The sequence below is a fragment of the Bubalus kerabau genome, chromosome 4, assembly GCF_029407905.1.
Source record: "Bubalus kerabau isolate K-KA32 ecotype Philippines breed swamp buffalo chromosome 4, PCC_UOA_SB_1v2, whole genome shotgun sequence".
Classification (NCBI taxonomy): Eukaryota; Metazoa; Chordata; class Mammalia; order Artiodactyla; family Bovidae; genus Bubalus; species Bubalus kerabau.
Window position 1 is genome coordinate 39,250,749 of NC_073627.1, and position 17,771 is coordinate 39,268,519.

General features: G+C 45.7%; 1 protein-coding gene and 1 long non-coding RNA gene across 3 annotated transcripts in view; one reads left to right on the forward strand and one right to left on the reverse strand.

Annotated features, from left to right (window-relative positions):
- The window catches only part of SMTNL2 (smoothelin like 2), a 21,780-nt gene extending 19,965 nt beyond the window's left edge, over positions 1–1,815 (forward strand). Inside the window, exon 7 of one of the 2 annotated variants that reach the window (XM_055576845.1) lies at positions 856–1,815. In XM_055576845.1, the coding sequence (XP_055432820.1) occupies positions 856–982 (127 nt within the window). In that variant the 3' untranslated portion in view covers positions 983–1,815. The remainder of the gene's footprint in view (positions 1–855) is intronic. The other variant, XM_055576844.1, reaches the window with a different exon arrangement.
- LOC129649428 (uncharacterized) overlaps positions 1–8,521 on the reverse strand; it is an 11,481-nt gene extending 2,960 nt beyond the window's left edge. The window contains exons 1-2 of the long non-coding RNA XR_008713109.1: positions 7,844–8,521; positions 2,009–2,115 (exon numbers count right to left, since the gene is read on the reverse strand). This is a non-coding gene — a long non-coding RNA (uncharacterized LOC129649428). The remainder of the gene's footprint in view (positions 1–2,008; positions 2,116–7,843) is intronic.
- Between the last annotated feature and the right edge of the window lie 9,250 nt (positions 8,522–17,771).

Here is a 17,771-nt window from a genome sequence, read left to right on the forward strand (position 1 = left end):
TTCTCCATACACTGTTGTTAGACATTGGATTTTTTTAGTGAAATTTAATTTCAGAGCTAGATGTTTATCAATAAAACTAACCATTTGATTCATATAAATTTGACTAAATTAATAAAAACTGAAATTTTTTTTAGCAGAACTTAATATTTAGTGAAACCTGAAAGGGAAATTGAATTTCACTGAAAATTTAAAGTAAGTTTAGTTGGGTTTCCCCAGTGGCTCAGATGGTAAAGAATCTGCCTGCAATGCAGGAGATCCCAGTTTAATCCCTGGGTTGAGAAGATCCCCTGGAGAAGGGAATGGCAACCCACTCCAATATTCTTGCCAGGAGAATCCCATGGACAGAGGAGCCTGGTGGGCTACAGTCCATGGGGTCGAAAAGAATCGGACACAACTGAGTGACTTTCACTCACTACTAGTTAACTAAAGCAGCTTTTCTGGTGGCTCAGTGGCAAAGAATCCACCTGCCAATGCAGGAGGTGCAGGTTCAATCCCTGGTTCGGGAAGATGCCCTGGAGAAGGAAATGGCAAGCCACTCCAGTATTCTTGCCTGGAGAATACCATGGACTCAGGAGCCTGGCGGGCTACAGTCCATGGGGTCACAGAGTTGGACACGACTGAGAGACTGAAATACAACAGTCAAGTCAAAACACAAGTTGGAAGGGTGCTTCCTCCATGTGGGAGTTCGGGAAACACTGCATTAGAGAGAGTAACTCCACAAACTCTTGTGGGGTAATGTGAATTCCCTACTGGGGGGCACTCAGGAGCCTCCAGCTCTGGGCTGAGCTGTGTTCCCCAGCAGTGATGCTGGCTGCTGGCTGGGGCTGACATTCTGATGTGGCTTCTGTATTTCAGGAACCTGGCCAACTGCGAGCGCCTCATTGAGGTGGAGGACATGATGGTGATGGGCCGCAAGCCGGACCCCATGTGCGTCTTCACCTACGTCCAGTCTCTGTACAACCACCTGCGCCGCTTTGAGTGAAGCCCCTTGGGGCTGGAGAGCCAGGCCCCAGAGAAGACAGTGAGGCCGCCGGTGTCCCCGAGTCAGGAGGCCCCCTTGAGCAGAGCTGCATACTGGTGTGAGAGCGCTGTTTGTGCCGAGTGACTGCGCCCCCCCACCTGCCCGGCTGCATTACTGATGAAAAGTACCACTGAACTGCGCTCCGACTCATTACAGCCAAGGGCTCCGAGGAAAAGGAAGTATTACTGGAGAGAGAGAGAGAAATTGGTGCTAAGTAATTCTCTTCCTTAAAAAAAAATGCTTGTCTGTAGATTCCGGAAGCCTGAATCACAGTGTTCCTTCTACTGAACTGGATCCATTGGCTTTACAGCGTTGCATTGATTACAAAGTGTTGTTTGTTTTTTTTTTTATCAGAATAGCCAGAGTTTTCTACTTCCTCCCACTATTGTAGGTTCCTTTCCTCCCTTGCTCTGGGCCCCTGCCAGGAAACAGAGACGTATAATCAGCAGCTTGACAAGGATGACTAAAGTCTTGGGAAGAAACGGTTAATCACTCCGGGGTCCTGGGCAGCAGATGACCTACACGTCACCTCAGCTCTCTGGGGAGAGGGGAAGGCTCTCGCCTGGTCCTGTCCTTCCCAGGAGGGCCCCACAAGTGTTTGGCTAAGAATAGGCTCTTGAGAAGTTAACACTTTTAGGGAAGGACAGGCCCTTGGTGCTGTGAGGTGGTTTTTATTCACAGCTTTTTTTTTTTAGGGGATTTGCTGCAGATATTTATAAAAAGTAACTCCATCTGTACCATTGACTGTTTGTACATAAAATGATGTGTCTCACCTTGCTTGGGATTTTTTATTTCATCTGGGAATAAGAGCTTTCACATACATGCCAAAAAAAAATCTACTTGAAACCGCAACCCCCCCGCCCCCTGCTTAATTTTTTGTACCAAAATCACCACCCAGAAAGTTGAAATCACATTTGCTTTTTTTACATTTGCCTGTTGGTCACCCATCTCCACATCATCGAAGGAGTGTGGACAGAAAGTACCCACCCCTTACAGTTCTGTGTCCTGGAAGTTGACTGACAGATCTGTGATCAGCGGTGGGGTGGTCCCACACATGGGGGAGTCCATTGAAGGGCACTGGTTTATTTTCACAGCTGTTTGATTGTAAAAAAAAAAAAAAAAAACTGTTAGGTTTTTAGTAAGACATCTTTAGATTCTATAAAGCCACAGCTATTAGGTTATTCTTATTCAAGAAGCATTTTCCAACTGGGTTGGATTTTAGCCATGAACTTGGAGAATTTCCCTGTCAGGAGCTAGTATGTGTCTCCAGCTTATGCAGAGGGTTCTAACCACCAGTATCTGGGTGCCTTCTCAGAGTCACCTGTGGTCCCCTGTGTTGGGGGTCAGAGCTCTTTGGGGGTGTCGAGAAGAACATGATAGAGCTTGCCAGCTGGGTGATAAATAGCCTTAGCAGATTTGTTTGTTCAGAGCTGCCCCACTCAATCACTCAGTTGTGTCCGACTCTTTGCAACCCCATGGACTGTAGCCTGCCAGGCTCTTCTGTCCATAGGATTTTCCAGGCAAGAATACTGGAGTGGGTAGCCATTGCTTTCTCCAGGGGATCTTCCCAACCCAGGGATCGAACCTGGGTCTCCTGCATCACAGGTGGATTCTTTACCATCTGAGCCACCAGGGAAGCCCCTGTTTGTTCAGGCTGAAGGCTTATTCCATCCTCTGAGTTCTCCCTCGGTGGGAACCACCCCCTGTCCAGCTCCAGAAGGTGAGCCCTATTATTAGCAAAGACACTGTGTCTGGTCTTTTTTCATACCAAAGCTTAGGGTTTCAAACCTAAAGCCAATCTGGGATCACAGGGGCTCTATAAAAAGCATGCCTATACCGTACTGAGTCCTTGCACATGTTAAATGGAACTCTCCTGATTTGCAGACGTGGCCTTGCACCTCTGCACATAAAACAGAGCAGATCCTGCTGGAGAAAGGAAGAACGCCTCTTAAACTGAGCAATGGTGTTTCTCACGTCTCACATTCAGTCATAGATAGAGACTAGGTGTTTTTAAAGTAGGTTCTATGATGTTCTTGTCTGTGGTTTGCGGGGAGGGGCAAATGAGGGCTCATAAGCTTTAAGGGGTTTTAAACTTGATTACCTCCAAGACAAAGCCTGAGGGTTCCCAGGGAGGATGGAGGGGGATGGGGGGTGGGAGGGGGGGATGAAGGGGCATGCAAGCAGGCCACACAATCTCAAGACATTTGGAAACCATCGTTTTGCATCAGGGTTACACAGAAAATTCCCATTTGTGAAATTGGATTTCAAATCACCTTCTGCCGTTATACAAATGGTTTCACATGTTTTTTCCCCCCTATCTCTCCTGAGAGAATTATTTCTCAGAGCTGCCTGTGAGATTCTTCTGCTTTTCCAGATAGATCCCTTCACCTGGATTTTGTTAAAACTTATTAAGTCTGAACCAAATTGGCTTGTGTGCATTTCCCTGAAGGGGATGTGTCTCACCAGAGCCAAGACGGGTTTTAGCTTTTCTGACAGCTGATGGAGATTTTGTTTTCAAGGCAAGTGAGAGCTTTATAAGCACTTTCTGAACATGATCCTACACAGGCTGGTTAGAGGAGAACGTTCAGGCCAGGTGTTCAGGGGAACAGTCTGTGAAGGCCAATGAATTTCGCAAATGTGTTCAGTGACTAAAAGTTCTCAGCTTTCCTGACTGCAGTGGTCAGCACTCTGTCACTGGAGGAAACACACACATAGAGGATGTTTTCTGCCATCTCAGGTCTGTGTGACTCCAGATAATGGGATGATGGTTTAGTCGCTCAGTCGTGTCTGGACCTTTGTGACCTCATGGACTGTAGCCCGCCAGGCTCCTCTGTCCATGGGATTCTCCTCCCAGGCAAGAATACTGGAGTGAGTTGCCATTTCCTTCTGCAGGGGATCTTCCTGACCCAGGTATTGAACTGGGGTCTCCTGCATTGCAGGCAGATGCTTTACCAAGCGAGCTACCAGGGAAGCCCCAGACAATGGGATGACAGACTGTGCTGAGTGAGTTGGCCAGTTTTAGGCAGAACATTGAGCCACCCAGCAGAACCAACTCTGAATTGGGTTTCTCCAACTGGTGACTGGTGACCAGCTCATTCTGATGAATGGATCATACCGGTTGAGACAAACATGTTTCCCCTTTGCTCCCCTCCCTGAGCCATGCTCTCACACCCACACGTCATCCCCTTCAGCTGAATGATGAATGTTCTCAGGAGGGTTATTACCCATCTTATCTGTCTCTCTTTTAAGATTTGGTTTGGGCTTGCATTTTAGAGCTTTTGATCTCTTATCGCTTGGTCCTTGGACTTGATTTGACATCAAGCAGCCCTCATCGTCCTTAGTCACAGAGCACATTAAACGTGCCTGGGCCTGCCCCTTCCCTAGAAAGCACCAAACAACAACAAAAAACACACCTGGGAAGGATGGGGCCAAGAATGCTGTGCTCCCTGGGGTACCCAGGCAGCCCCGGTGGGAGGGAGACTGCAACCTGATGCAATAAAGAACTGATGGAGGCCTGGAATCAGCAGGGGCCTCGATATGGATGGTGACATCCCAGAGATGCCAAACAACGTTTGGGTCCAACGTGACCCTCTGCCTGGGTCCCTTGAGTTGATCCGGTGCTGTCACATAGGCAAGGGGCAAAATCTATATTTTTCACAAGCCAGATTTTTCATCACTCACAGCTACAAGTGTCCGTGGTGTGTTTTGTACCTCAGTTTGGCATGTGTGTTATTGGACCCCTCTTCCTGGCATCCATGACCTTACCCATACTCACAGGTCCCCCGCACTGCTCTAGCTGTTTCTTCCCCGTCTCCACCATGACCTCCTTTCCCTCTGTCCATACTCCCCTGTGCTGTCTTATACCCTGTGTCCCATCTTCTACATCAGGGGCTCATAACCCAGGACCGGCATGAGCTTTGGGAGTCTAGAAGTCCAAATTGAATGTTTTCCCTTCTTTTTCCCTCTAAAACAGGCACCTTCTCCTGTATTTATTCAAATATAGCAAACAGCAGCATGATCACTCCCCACTGTCCATGCCAGGGAACTGAAAGCCACCTTGTCCCTGAGCATCGTGGACTGACTGCCCAAGCGATTCTCTCACTTCCTTTCACATATTGTAAACCAGGCGTTTGCAAAACTCTTTCTAGTGGAGCCCCGTGATTTCTACCCAACTGTCTTGAAGCATCAGAGCTATTAGTTTTCCCCAAAGGTTTATTTTGCTAATCCTCAAATTTACAGAATACTTGAAAGAAGAGTTCAATGAACAATGTTTTCCTTTGCTTTGTAAACATTCTGCCTTGTTTGTGGTCCATCTCCATTTTTCTGAGCCATTTGGAAATAAGATACAGACATGACACTCAGCCCTAAATACTTCAGCAAATGTCTCCCTAGAGTAAGGGCATTCTCCTACATGAGCACGATAATGTCAGCACACCTGAAAAATGGAACATTCACTCATCTAATCTACACTAGACATTCAAATTTCCCTAATTGTTTCCACATGCCTTTCATGGCGCTTAAAAATTCTTGAAAATCCAGGACCCAGTGAAAGTTCACACACTGTATTCGGTGCTTGTGTCTCTTTAATTGCTTTTCATCTGAAACAGTTTTGTTTACTGTCAATTTTTCACTCAACTTTTTATTGGAGTATAATTGCTTTACAACGTTGTGTTAGTTCTGCAGCATAACAAAGCGAACCAGCTATCCACATACATATATCCTCTCCCTCTTGAGCCTCTCTGCCAAACCACCACCACCTTAGGGCTTCTCGGGTGGTTCAGTGGTAAAGAACCTGCCTGACAATGCAGGAGACGCAAGAGATGCGAGTTCAATCCCTGAGTCGGGAAGATCCCCTGGAGGAAGAAATGACAACCCACTCCACTATGCTTGCCTGGAACATTCCATGGACAAAGGAGCCTGGCAGGCTGCAGTCCATGGGGTCGCAAAGAGTCAGACATGACTAAGCACACACGCACACCATCCTACCCTTCTAACTCTTTTGAAGAGCCCAGGCCCTCTGCCTTGTTCCCCACTCTGCTGTTGTTTGCTCCCAAGTAGATTCAGGTGAAGCATGTTTGGCAAATACAGCCCTGCTGCTAAGTCGTTTCAGTCGTGTCCGACTCTGTGCGACCCCATGGACGGCAGCCCACCAGGCTCCGCCGTCCCTGGGATTCTCCAGGCAAGAACACTGGAGTGGGTAAATACAGCCCAGGTGGTGGATATTTCTATAGCACCACGTCAGAAGCACATGCTGTGGTTTGCCTGCTCTTGGCTACGGGAAGGTTGATGCTGTGGGGAAGGGCATTCCCCAGACCTTTCCATTGTCCTCTCTCCCTCTAAAACTAGTTAGAAATCTGTGGGTGATGCTTTTGAGGTCATGTCAGTATCCTGCTCTGCAATGCCTTGAGAATCTTAAGATTGTATGTTGAGATTATCAACTGATGATCTTTGCCTGACTCTGTGATTATACTGGGAGCTGAAAAGCATGTATTTTTTTTCAATTACAGTTGATTTGGACTTCCCTGATGGCACAGTGGTAAAGAAACCACCTGCAATGCAGGAGACCCAGGTTTGATCCCTGGGTTGGGAAGATCCCCTGGAGAAGGGAATGGCTACCCACTCCAGTATTCTTGCCGGAGAATTCCATAGATGGAAGAGCCTGGCAGGCTACAGTCCATGGGGTCGCAAAGAGTCGGACATGACTTAGTGACTGAACAACAACAATAAGCAAATTCATAGCTGACACAACTGAGTGACTAACACTTTCATATGACGAAGATTCTGTATCTTTTTCTTTAAATTTGTATTTTATTTTAAAAAGTTTAAACATTATGTTTTTAATACAATTTTGAAAGGTTACTTTCCATTTACAGTTATTACAAAATATTGGCCATATTCCCTGTATTATACAACTAAGCTTATTGTATACCTAATAATTTGTACCTCCTACTCCTCTACCCCTGTATTTCCCCTCCTCCCTTCCCTCTCCCCACTGGTAACCACTAGTTCGTTCTCTATATCTGTGAGTCTGCTTCTTTTTTGTTATATTCACTAGTTTGTTGTATCTTTTAGATTCTACATGTAAGTGATATCATACAGTATTTGTCTTTTTCTGAATTATTTAGCATAACGCCCTCCAAATCCATCCATGTTACAGCAGATGGCAAAATTTTGTTGTTTTTATGGATGAGTGGTATTCCACTGTATATGGAGACCGCATATTCTTGATCCACTCACCTTTGATGGACATTTAGGTTGCTTCCCTGTCTTGGCTATTGTAAATAGTGCTGCTATGAACGGGGGCTTCCCTGATGGTTCAGTGGTAAAGAACCCGCTTGCCAAGCAGGAGACGTGGGTTTGGTCCCTGGGTTGGGAAGTTCCCCTGGAGAAGGAAATGGCAACCCACTCTAATATTCTTGCCCAGGAAATCCCATAGGCAGAGGAGCCTGGCAGGCTACAGTCCATGGGGTCACAAAAGAGTAGGATACAACTTAGTGACTAAACAATTTTCAACAACAACAACTGCTGTGGACATTGGGGTTCTGTAATCTTGACCCCAATTTCCTCCATCCACTCCGCGCAGTAACCTTATATAACGCATATCTCTTCTCACTTAGATTAGAACAATTACCTCCTACAACTAGCTTCCAGGCCTCCATTCTTGGCCTTTTCTAACCCATTTTCTACCCTCAGCCACCAGAGTGATCTTCCAGGGCAAGTATGATCGTATCACCTCCTCCATTGAATGGATTCCCAACAACCCGAAGATAAACAGTTCCTTACCAGGGCATTGAAGACCACCACCCTGGCTCCAGCACTCACCTTTACCCTTGTCCCCAACTTGTCCCTTCAGCCTGTTCACCTGACTGTCTCCTACTGCTTGCTCAGAGCTGTCTAAACATCACTTCCTCCGGGAGGCCCTCATGGACAGTTCTGTCCACAGAGCACCAGAAACTCACTTTGTCCTCTCACCCAGCACTCTTGTTTTATCACTAGACTGTAAACGCCAGGAGGGCAGAGGGCCGGCCTGGCTTCCTACTGGGCGCCCATGGCCTAACAACAGCCTGGTACACAGTAGGTACTCCATGAGTACTCCCTGAACAGATGGGCAGTGCTGCACACCCACGTGGGCAGGTCGTTCTTTGCCAGACGAGCACAGGAGGAATGGGCCAAATGAATCAGTTGTTCTGGGCCCCCGGGACCCAGCCCAAGTTTCTGAAGGTTAAGAGCCTCCTTTCAGAATTAATCAGGTGCCACTCCTTCTTCCAGCAGGACATTCTAATCCAACAGTGCTTTAGTTCCAATTGCCAGAGCCTCTGGGAGGCCAGTAGGAGGAGCAGAATTAGGTGTTTGTTTATTGAACAGATGTTGATAAATGAAGCCGAAGGTGACAAGCGGTAACTGAGCTCCTCCAGACTCAGCTAGAACCACCATCAGTGAAAAGGTTCAGGTTTCAGCGCCCAGAGTGCATCGTCACCGCCTTGGATGAGGGTAGTGACACTTGGTGATTAGTGTCACGGGGTGTCCACCAAAGGCCTCCTGCCCTTCAGTCATCATCATGAGACAGGAAAGAAAGAAAATCAAATTCGGTTAGAACAGAGACATGCTGAGAACACTGCAGAGCATGTGCTGTGCTCGGTCAGAAAGCAAAGCCAGGGAGGGGAAAGCAGACCACAGCCCCTCCCCTGGCTCTGGGAGCTCCCCCCCAATAAAGGACCCACAGTTTGGAGCCTTCCAATGACTAAAACCCTGCATCCAGCAGAATACAGAAATTGGTAAGTCCTAGAGTAGTTAGTGAAAGTCATTCAGTCATGTCTACTTGCAACCCCATGAACTATACGGTCTATGGAATTCTCCAGGTCAGAATACTGGAGTGGGTAACCTTTCCCTTCTTCAGGGGATCTTCCCAACCCAGGGATTGAGCCCAGGTCTCCCACATTGCAGGCAGATTCTTTACCAGCTGAGCCACAAGGGAAGTCCAATACCGGTGTGGGTAGCCTATCCCTTCTCCAGCGGATCCTCTCGACCCAGGAATCAAACCGGGGTCTCCTGCATTGCAGGCGGATTCTTTACCAAATGAGCCATCAGGGAAGCCCACAGTGTAATTGCACAGTGTAATCAGTGTAGTTAAGCTAATGGCATTAACCACATGTCATGTGGCAGAATCACAGAGTTGGTCCACTGAGCCTCCAGGGACAGAGGCAGAGCTGTGTGCTTATCTATTTCCACCACCATCCTGGCCTCGGACAGAGTTTGGACACAGTAGGTGCTTGGTGGGCCCTGTTGACCCGACTGGACACATCACCTGCCCATCTTCTGACACCGCTCCACTGTCGTGGTAAACATCGCATTGCACGTTGGCAAGTTTGGGGCACACCCAGCCACTTTGTGCCTCTGATAAAGGCTTTGATGTAACTAGAGCAGGTTCAGTGCATAACTAAGCACAGATCAGGGGTTAGTGAGCCCTTCTGGTGGTCCATGGTCTGCGATGGAGCAGCCGATTTACAAGGGTCTGGTCTCCCACTGGTGACTTTCCCTCTGCCCCCCAGGGCAGGGCTGGGCTCTGGCACACCAGACCCACCCTCCGAGAGGGACCCATTCCCCAAAGGAAAACCCAAGGTTCTGCCCCGAATTGTGCCGCCGCCCCCCCAAAAGTCTTCCTCTGGGCCTAGGAATTTCATCCCAAAGGAGCTCTGTTTCTTTCTGTTACTTTATCCAGCAAGCTTACGCTGACCCGAGGAGGGTGACTAAGGGGAAATGGAGTATTTTCAGCCAGGGGCCATCACAGTCACTGTATCAAGTATCTTTTGGGGGCAGTGAATTTCACGACAGGTGTGTTTTTATTCAGGAGAAATAATGCACTTAATTTAGAGGGATGAACTTTCCTTCCAAGAACTGTTCACTCTCTCTCTCCCCTACCCTCACCCATGCTGCCAGGAGAACCCACAGCGATGGCAACCATGACATTTAAGCCTGGAGAGACCATTGCAGCATAAGCCCCAACACCTGACTTCAAGTCTTGTCTTTTAATGACTTTTAATGAGGTGAATTCACCAAGCCATACTTCTCTCTTCTTTCAAATGGGCGTCAGCCTGTCCCTACAGGCTGGGAAGGGGTGAAAGTGAATGTGTGAATCACTCAGTTGTGTCCGACTCTTTGCAACCCCATGGACTGCAGCCCACCAGGCTCCTCTGTCCATGGAATTCTCAGGCACAAATACAGGAGTGGGTTGCCATTCCCTTCTCCAGGGGATCTTCCCGACCCAGGGATCAAACCCGGTCTCCCGCCTTTGCAGGCAGATTCTTTACCATCTGGGCTACCAGGGATGCCTTTGAAAGGGGTGAGGAGGGGGTGTTAGTGAGATGGTCCAAGACCTGGGAAGTTGCGGTGGTCCTCACTGGGACAGCACAAGCGTGAATGGGTTGGTCTCAGTTCTCTTTCAGGCCAGAGACATGAAGGAGAAGGTTCAGAGTGGAGAGGTGGCTGGGTTGGGGTATTTTCTAAAATTTGCCCTTTCCCTATGGATTGGGTATTTTTCCTATACATTAAAAAAATTATTTTAGTGAAAAAATTTACAGCCTTTTAAAAATTCTTTGATCAGAGTAACACAAGTACATAGGTTAGAAAGTCAAACGGGCCTTCCCTGACTCCGTCTTGGGACACACCCTGTGGAGTTCTGGTGACCGTGTAAGAAGTCTGGTTCTCCTGAAGCCACAATGCTGGAGAGATCTGGGGGCGAGGCCATGAGAGAGAGACAGAGATGGATGTCTGAGGAGCCACAGCTGGTCCATCTTCTAGCTATTCTATCTTCTAGTAACCCTGGTCCTAACCAGCAAGTGAGACATGCCCAGCTGAGCCCAGCTAATACTAATAAATGATGGGCAGCTCCCTAGTGATCCACTGGTTAAGAATCCACTTTCCAATGCAGCAGATGTGGATTCGACCTCCCCTCTGGGAACTGAGATGCCCCCATGCCGTGGGTCAGTTAAGCCCATGTCCCACAACTACAGAAGAGCAGCAACGAAGATCTGATGCAGCCAAATAAAAATAAATTTAAAACAATGATAAGTGATGGTTTTGTTTCATGCCACCAAAGTCTGGTTTAGTTCAGCAATGGATAACAGGGACATTGCTCCAGCTTCTGTCTCCCCATCTCACTTGACTGCAGCTTCATCTTGCCAGTTTCTCAGACCCAAAATCTTGGAGTCACTTTTGCCTTCTCTCTTTCACACCTCACATCTATTATGTCAAGAAATATTCCGGCTCTGCCCTCAATGTTTGCCTAGAGTCCACTCACTTCTTACCACCTCCAGTGCTCATACCCTGGTCCAAGCCACCATCATCCTCTTGGGCACCGTGATTATCTTTCACCTGCATCACAGCAATAGCCTTCTAATTGCAATAGCATCTTCTGCCTATCTTCCCGCTACAGTTCATTCTCAACGCAGCAGGCAGAATCATCCTGCTGACATGTGAGTCAGCCCTCTTCTAAAGTTTTCTTCTACCTATTCGTGCCCATACATGTCTTTTTCAACACTAAAGTCACTTTTTAATTTGTAACCAAGAGACCTACATTCTAGTTCTGTCTTTGCCCCTAATAGACTAGGAAATAGAAATAGCTCGGATGAGGGATCTAGATTCAACCTGCCTGGATTTGAATCACAGCTCTGCCACTGGTTTGTGGTGTCCCGTGGGGCCAGCACTCAGTCTTCCATGGGCTTAGTCTCCTCATCCGTCTGATGGAGCTGATAATAATAGAACCTAACTCATAATGATGCGGTGGGGATTAAAGAGATGATCCACACGAATCGCCCAGCCTAGCACTCAGCGTTCAAAAAAAGCTAGCTATAACTCTTACTATCGTTCCCAATTTAAACCCTCGGGCAAACTTTGCTGCTTCGGGCACAACTGGGGATGAAGACTCTTAGGGGTATGAAGCTTTTCCAATGGCTGAGGCAGAGGAAATGTGATCGCCTTGATTATGTTTGTAGGTTCTATTAGACCACATAGCAACAGAACAACATAGCAACTAAAGAAAGCAGTTCAGTTTTGTTCGTCAGTCAACTTGCTTTTTCTTTTCGTGTCATTCCTACTTAAAAAGAAAAAACAACCACTTGAGTAGTTATCGTGTCACCCCCTGTGGTGAAAGTGGTACTTGAGTTTTGTTTCTGCTCAAAGCTGTTATCACAAATGTACAAACCAATCACAAACTCCCCCTGGTTCTTACAAGCCTATTTTATGAATGTTTTACTCGATTGTTGCCACAGTGCCCTCTAGTGGAACATAATGATTTCCTTGATTTAAGAGGCTTAGATTTTTTTTCTTTTTTTATTGAATTCAGTGTTTCAAGTGCACGGTAAAGTAATTCAGTTATACATATATACATATATATGTATATGTATTCTTTTTCAGGTTATTTTCCATTATAGGTTTTTACAAGATATTGAATATAGTTCCCTGTGCCATAGAGTAGATCCTTGTCTTTTGTTGTTGTTTTAATATTTATTTATTTTTCATTGCACTGGCTCTTTGTTGCTGTGAGCAGGCTTTCTCTACTTGCAGCAAGTGAGAGCTGTTCTCCAGGTGCAATGCACGGGCTTCTCATTGCGGTCACTTCTCTTGTTGCAGAGCACAGGCTGTAGGCACGCGGGCTTCAGTAGTTGTGGCAAAGGGGCTCAGTAGTTGAGATTCTAGAGTTCAGGTTCAGTCGCAGTGGTGGACGGACGGGCTTAGTTCCTGTGCGGCATATGGGATCTTCCTGGAGCAGGGATCAAACGCATGTCCCCTGCATTGGTGGGCAGATTCTTATTGACTGTGTCACCAGGAAAGTCCCAGTAGGTCCTTATTGTTTATCTACTTTATATGTAGTGGTATGTATCCCATTTATTATTATTCATATTAGGCTCATATGAAGATATAGCTTATCCACATATTTTAGAAAACTTTAAAAAATTACTTGTGATTTAATTTTCAATCCATTGAACTATGAGTCTTGGTTTTCACTGTCTAAGAATCTACCTTCCCACAGAGTGGTTCTACCTGGTGGGCGCCTCCGTCCCACGCCTATGGTCCCTCTGGGTTTAGAGGGCTGCTCTCAAACTAGGACATAGCAAATCTGGTGGAGCGAGAGGGCAGGCCTCACAGGACCCAGGCCAATTGTTCTGCACAGGGGATGCAGCTGGAACTCAAAGAAACTGCCTGAAGTCAGCCTTCTGTGCCAGCTCCTATCCAGCTTCTCCCCAGCTGGGTGTGCTAATGATCCTGAAGGGGGCCAGGGTATGCCATCCCAAAATATGCCACGTTGGCATAAGGATTATTTTTGAGCTGAAGGTAACTGAAAAGTGACAGATGCGGGAAAAGTTCTCTGCCCTCCCTTATCTGCCTAACTGTAGGCTATAGATGCTCCTCTGAGGAAGGCCTGTACCAGGAAGAAGAGACTAACTCTGATCACCAGAGACAGGAGTCACACTGAGATGAATCTTCATAAACAGACCTTATAAAAAAAACCCTTATCTTTCATTAGGTTCCCATGCATTCCCTAGTCACTTTCCTAGAATTTATCACCCAGAAACCCAAATCTTCTTTTTTCTAGCCAACTCTCCACAATTTACTGCCCTTTGTTAAAATGGTATAAAAGCCCCAAGTCTAGCTGCTCTTTAAAAAAAAATTTTAATTGGATCTCTTAAACTGTTTATTTGGGCTTTTTGTTTTGCTTTGTTGTGTTTGGTCATACCACGTGGCATATGGGGTGTCAGTTCCCCATCCAAGGATTGAACCCACGGCCCCTGAATTGGAAGTGCAGAACCCTAACCACTGGGCTGCCAGAGAAGTCCCTCTAGCTGCTTCTTAAGAGTTTTCACTTCTTTTTTTGTGTGAAGATCCCATGCACACAAATACTAACATAAATAAAAATCATATACCTTTCCTTCTGCTAAGCTTTATCAGTTTAACTTGCATATCCCTATATACTGAACATAAAAGAGGATAGAGGAAACATTTTTTTCTTTCCTACAATTATCTCCCAGGTGTGGAGATCATTGCAAGAAGGACAGGAGGTGAGTTAGCAGCCTTTGCTCCACCCTCCAGGGAGCACCTGGCACCTGGTTTGAGTCTCGAATGTTACTACCTCATCCAATTCAGCACCTTCAGCTGCCGTGCCTGACAAACGGCTAAAGACGAGAAACTTACCACACAAAGAACCCAGCACACACTCTGCCCTGTCTCATCTTGACTTTCAAGGGGTTTTGTGTGCTCTCTGAAATGTTAATCCTCCAGGGTGAAACCCAAGCTGGTTTATCCTTAGAGCTACCAGGGCCAGTAGAGATGGTGAGACATGAAGCACTAAATTTCTTCTCCTAAAAATACAAGGGGTCTATTCAACAAACTCACTGTTGCACCACAAAAAGCTATTCTTGTATCAGATCAACAAAGGGAACGGGGCCAAGTACAAAGACAATTTGAGGTTTATGTTCTGTTTCCTGTGGAAAAGTGAGACCCAAGGGAAGACCACTGGTAGGACAGAGCAGGTCCCACGAAGGTGCAGCGTTATCTTAGACCTAAGTTCTGATCCAGCATATTTGTGGTGGGGCCTGAGAATCCACACTTTAACAAGCACCCCAGGGGGTTCTGATGCAGATTATTGGAGGGTTGCCCACATTCTGAGAAATACTCAATGGTGTCTGCCAAGATTCAACAGCAGATACCATTAAAACTCTCAGGAGCACAAGGCCATGACAGCATAGTAAAAGAATAATTACATTTTCCAGGGTTTGGCTCCATCAGATCTTGCTTGGCCCTCATAAATGCTAGTAGATAGATATTCATAAACAATAAACATATGTTTAGCGTCCTGAACTAGACTTTTAAATAGAACATTAAGAAACTGTCACATATAGAGAACAGACTAGTGATTGCTAAGGTGGAGGGGGTTGGGGAGGGATGGAGTGGGACGTTGGGGTTAGCAGATGTAAACTTTTATATGTAGAATGAACAACGAGGCCCTACTGTATATCACAGAGAACTGTATTTAATATCCTATGATAAGCCATAATGGAAAAGAATATTAAAAGAGAATGCTTCTGTACAGCAGAAACCAATATAACATTGTAAAGCAGTTATACTCCAATAAAAATAAATAAAATAAATAATAAAAATAGAAGGAAATGGCAACCCACTCCAGGATTCTTACCTGAGAAATCCCCTGGACAGAGGAGCCTACTGGGCTACATACAGTCCATGGAGCCTCAAAGAATCAGACACAACTTAGCAACTAAACAACAACAGAAAATAGACCTACTATATGATCCAACAATTTGATTTCTGGTTATTTATCCAAAGAAAACAAAAACACTAATTCAAAAAGATATCAGATCAGATCAAATCAGATCAGTCGCTCAGTCATGTCCGACTCTTTGCGACCCCATGAATCGCAGCACGCCAGGCCTCCCTGTCCATCACCAACTCCCGGACTTCACTCAGACTCACATCCATCGAGTCAGTGATGCCATCCAGCCATCTCATCCACTGTCGTCCCCTTCTCCTCTTGCCCCCAATCCCTCCCAGCATCAGAGTCTTTTCCAATGAGTCAACTCTTCGCATCAGGTGGCCAAAGTACTGGAGTTTCAGCTTTAGCATCATTCCTTCCAAAGAAATCCCAGGGCTGATCTCCTTCAGAATGGATTGGTTGGATCTCCTTGCAGTCCAAGGGACTCTCAAGAGTCTTCTCCAACACCACAGTTCAAAAGCATCAATTCTTCAGCGCTCAGCCTTCTTCACAGTCCAACTCTCACATCCATACATGACCACAGGAAAAACCATAGCCTTGACTAGACGAACCTTTGTTGGCAAAGTAATGTCTCTGCTTTTGAATATGCTATCTAGGTTGGTCATAACTTTCCTTCCAAAAAGATATATCACCCCCTATATTCATTGCAGCATTATTTACAATAGTCAAGACATGGGAGCAACCTAAGTGTTCACTGATGAATGGATAAAGAAAATGTGATAGATATATATATATATATATATATGCATATATGTACATATATATATACATATAAACTTCTCTTTATTCTGTATGGCCCAAGATAGAAACTAGTACTCATGGATGAAAACCATTGGAAGGCCTTCCCAGCAGAATATCCCAAAGAAGGACTGACTGGAGAGGTGATGAGTTCCCCATCACTAGGAGAGTTCAAGCACTGGGCAACCATTTGGCAGGAATACTGTAGAGACTACAGCATTTCAGCATCAGATTGGATTAGATAGCCTTTCAAGTTCCTTGCAATTCTAAGAGTCAGATTCTCTTAAAGGATACCTCAAAAGTTCAAAAGTAAACCTATAGGTTTAAAAACTACCAAAATTGCTTCCCAATGTTCAGACACAGGGAAATCAAGATGAGTAGAAACTCTAGTACCATGTACACTGAATGCTTTGAAAGTTTGAAGGACTAGAACTCTAAGATGTACCTAAGTTCTCTGAAATGTCCATCAAAATAAGAGGAGTATTGGGATGAAGCACATTCAATAGCATCCTTTGCTGATTTTCACAAGCTCCAAATAGGTAATCACAAGGGGCAATTTTTTTAAATTACACTCAAATTTCATGCTTTCTAAGGTCTTGAAGTATTTTAGTTTTTAGATTGTGTTCATGAATGTACAATAATCTTTTTTAAAACCTTTATAATTAAATTGACTCTTGGTAGAACAAAAGCAAGCATAAAAGAGAATCTATTTTCCATAGCTTTTCCTGTATGGAATAAAATAGTACTCAACAAAAAGTAAGTAAATAGTGATTGGGTAACATAAATAAGAAAGAGCTAGCACATTGATTTCTTTACTGAGCAGTTTGTTTCCTAACATTAATTTAGGCAATAAAGCATTCTCAGACATCCCCTTTCCACTTAACAGAATTGCATTCTTATGTCAATGCTGCTCACTTTCATAAAAACTGGACAGCTCAATTGATTAGAGCACACCCATTCAATATACATTTATTGGGGGACTTCCCTGGTGGTCCAATAGCTAGGACTTCACTCTCAATGCAAGGGGCGCAGGTTTGATCCCTGGTCAGGGAACTAGATCCCATATGCCTACAACTAAGAGTTTGCATGCCAGAATGAAGATCAAGAATCCCTTCTGCCACAACCAAGACCCAGCACAGCCAAATTAATAATTAAAAATAAAATATGTTAGGACTTCCCTGGTGGCCCAGTGGTTAAGAATCTGCCTGCCAACATAGGGGACATGGGTTTGATCCCTGGTCCTGAAAGATTCCACGTGGAGCAACTAAGCCCATGCACCACAACTACTGAGCCTGCGCTCTGCAGCCCAGGAGCCGCAACAAGAGAAGCCACTGCAGTGAGAAGCCCACGCAGCGAAACTGGAGAGTAGCCCCTGCTCACCGCAACTAGAGAAAGCCTGGGTGCAGCAACAAAGACCCAGCACAGCCAAATACTGATAAATAAGTAAATAATACAAATATTTTTAAATGTTAAAATACATTTATTGGGCACAACAAATGTACCCTAGTCCTCCAGGAACACACACTTTAGTGCAGAGAATCTGCTAGGTCCTGGGTTCAATCCCTGGGAAGTCCAGTTAGCTTCATGGCCAGCCACCTTACAGACGCTGCTATGAATAACAGCCAGAACTAGTGGAGGTGACTATGCATTGTAGACATGGGGGAAAGACTACTGGAGTTGTGGATGTGCTGTGACCACAAGAAAGAAAGATGGCTGAAAACATCTCTC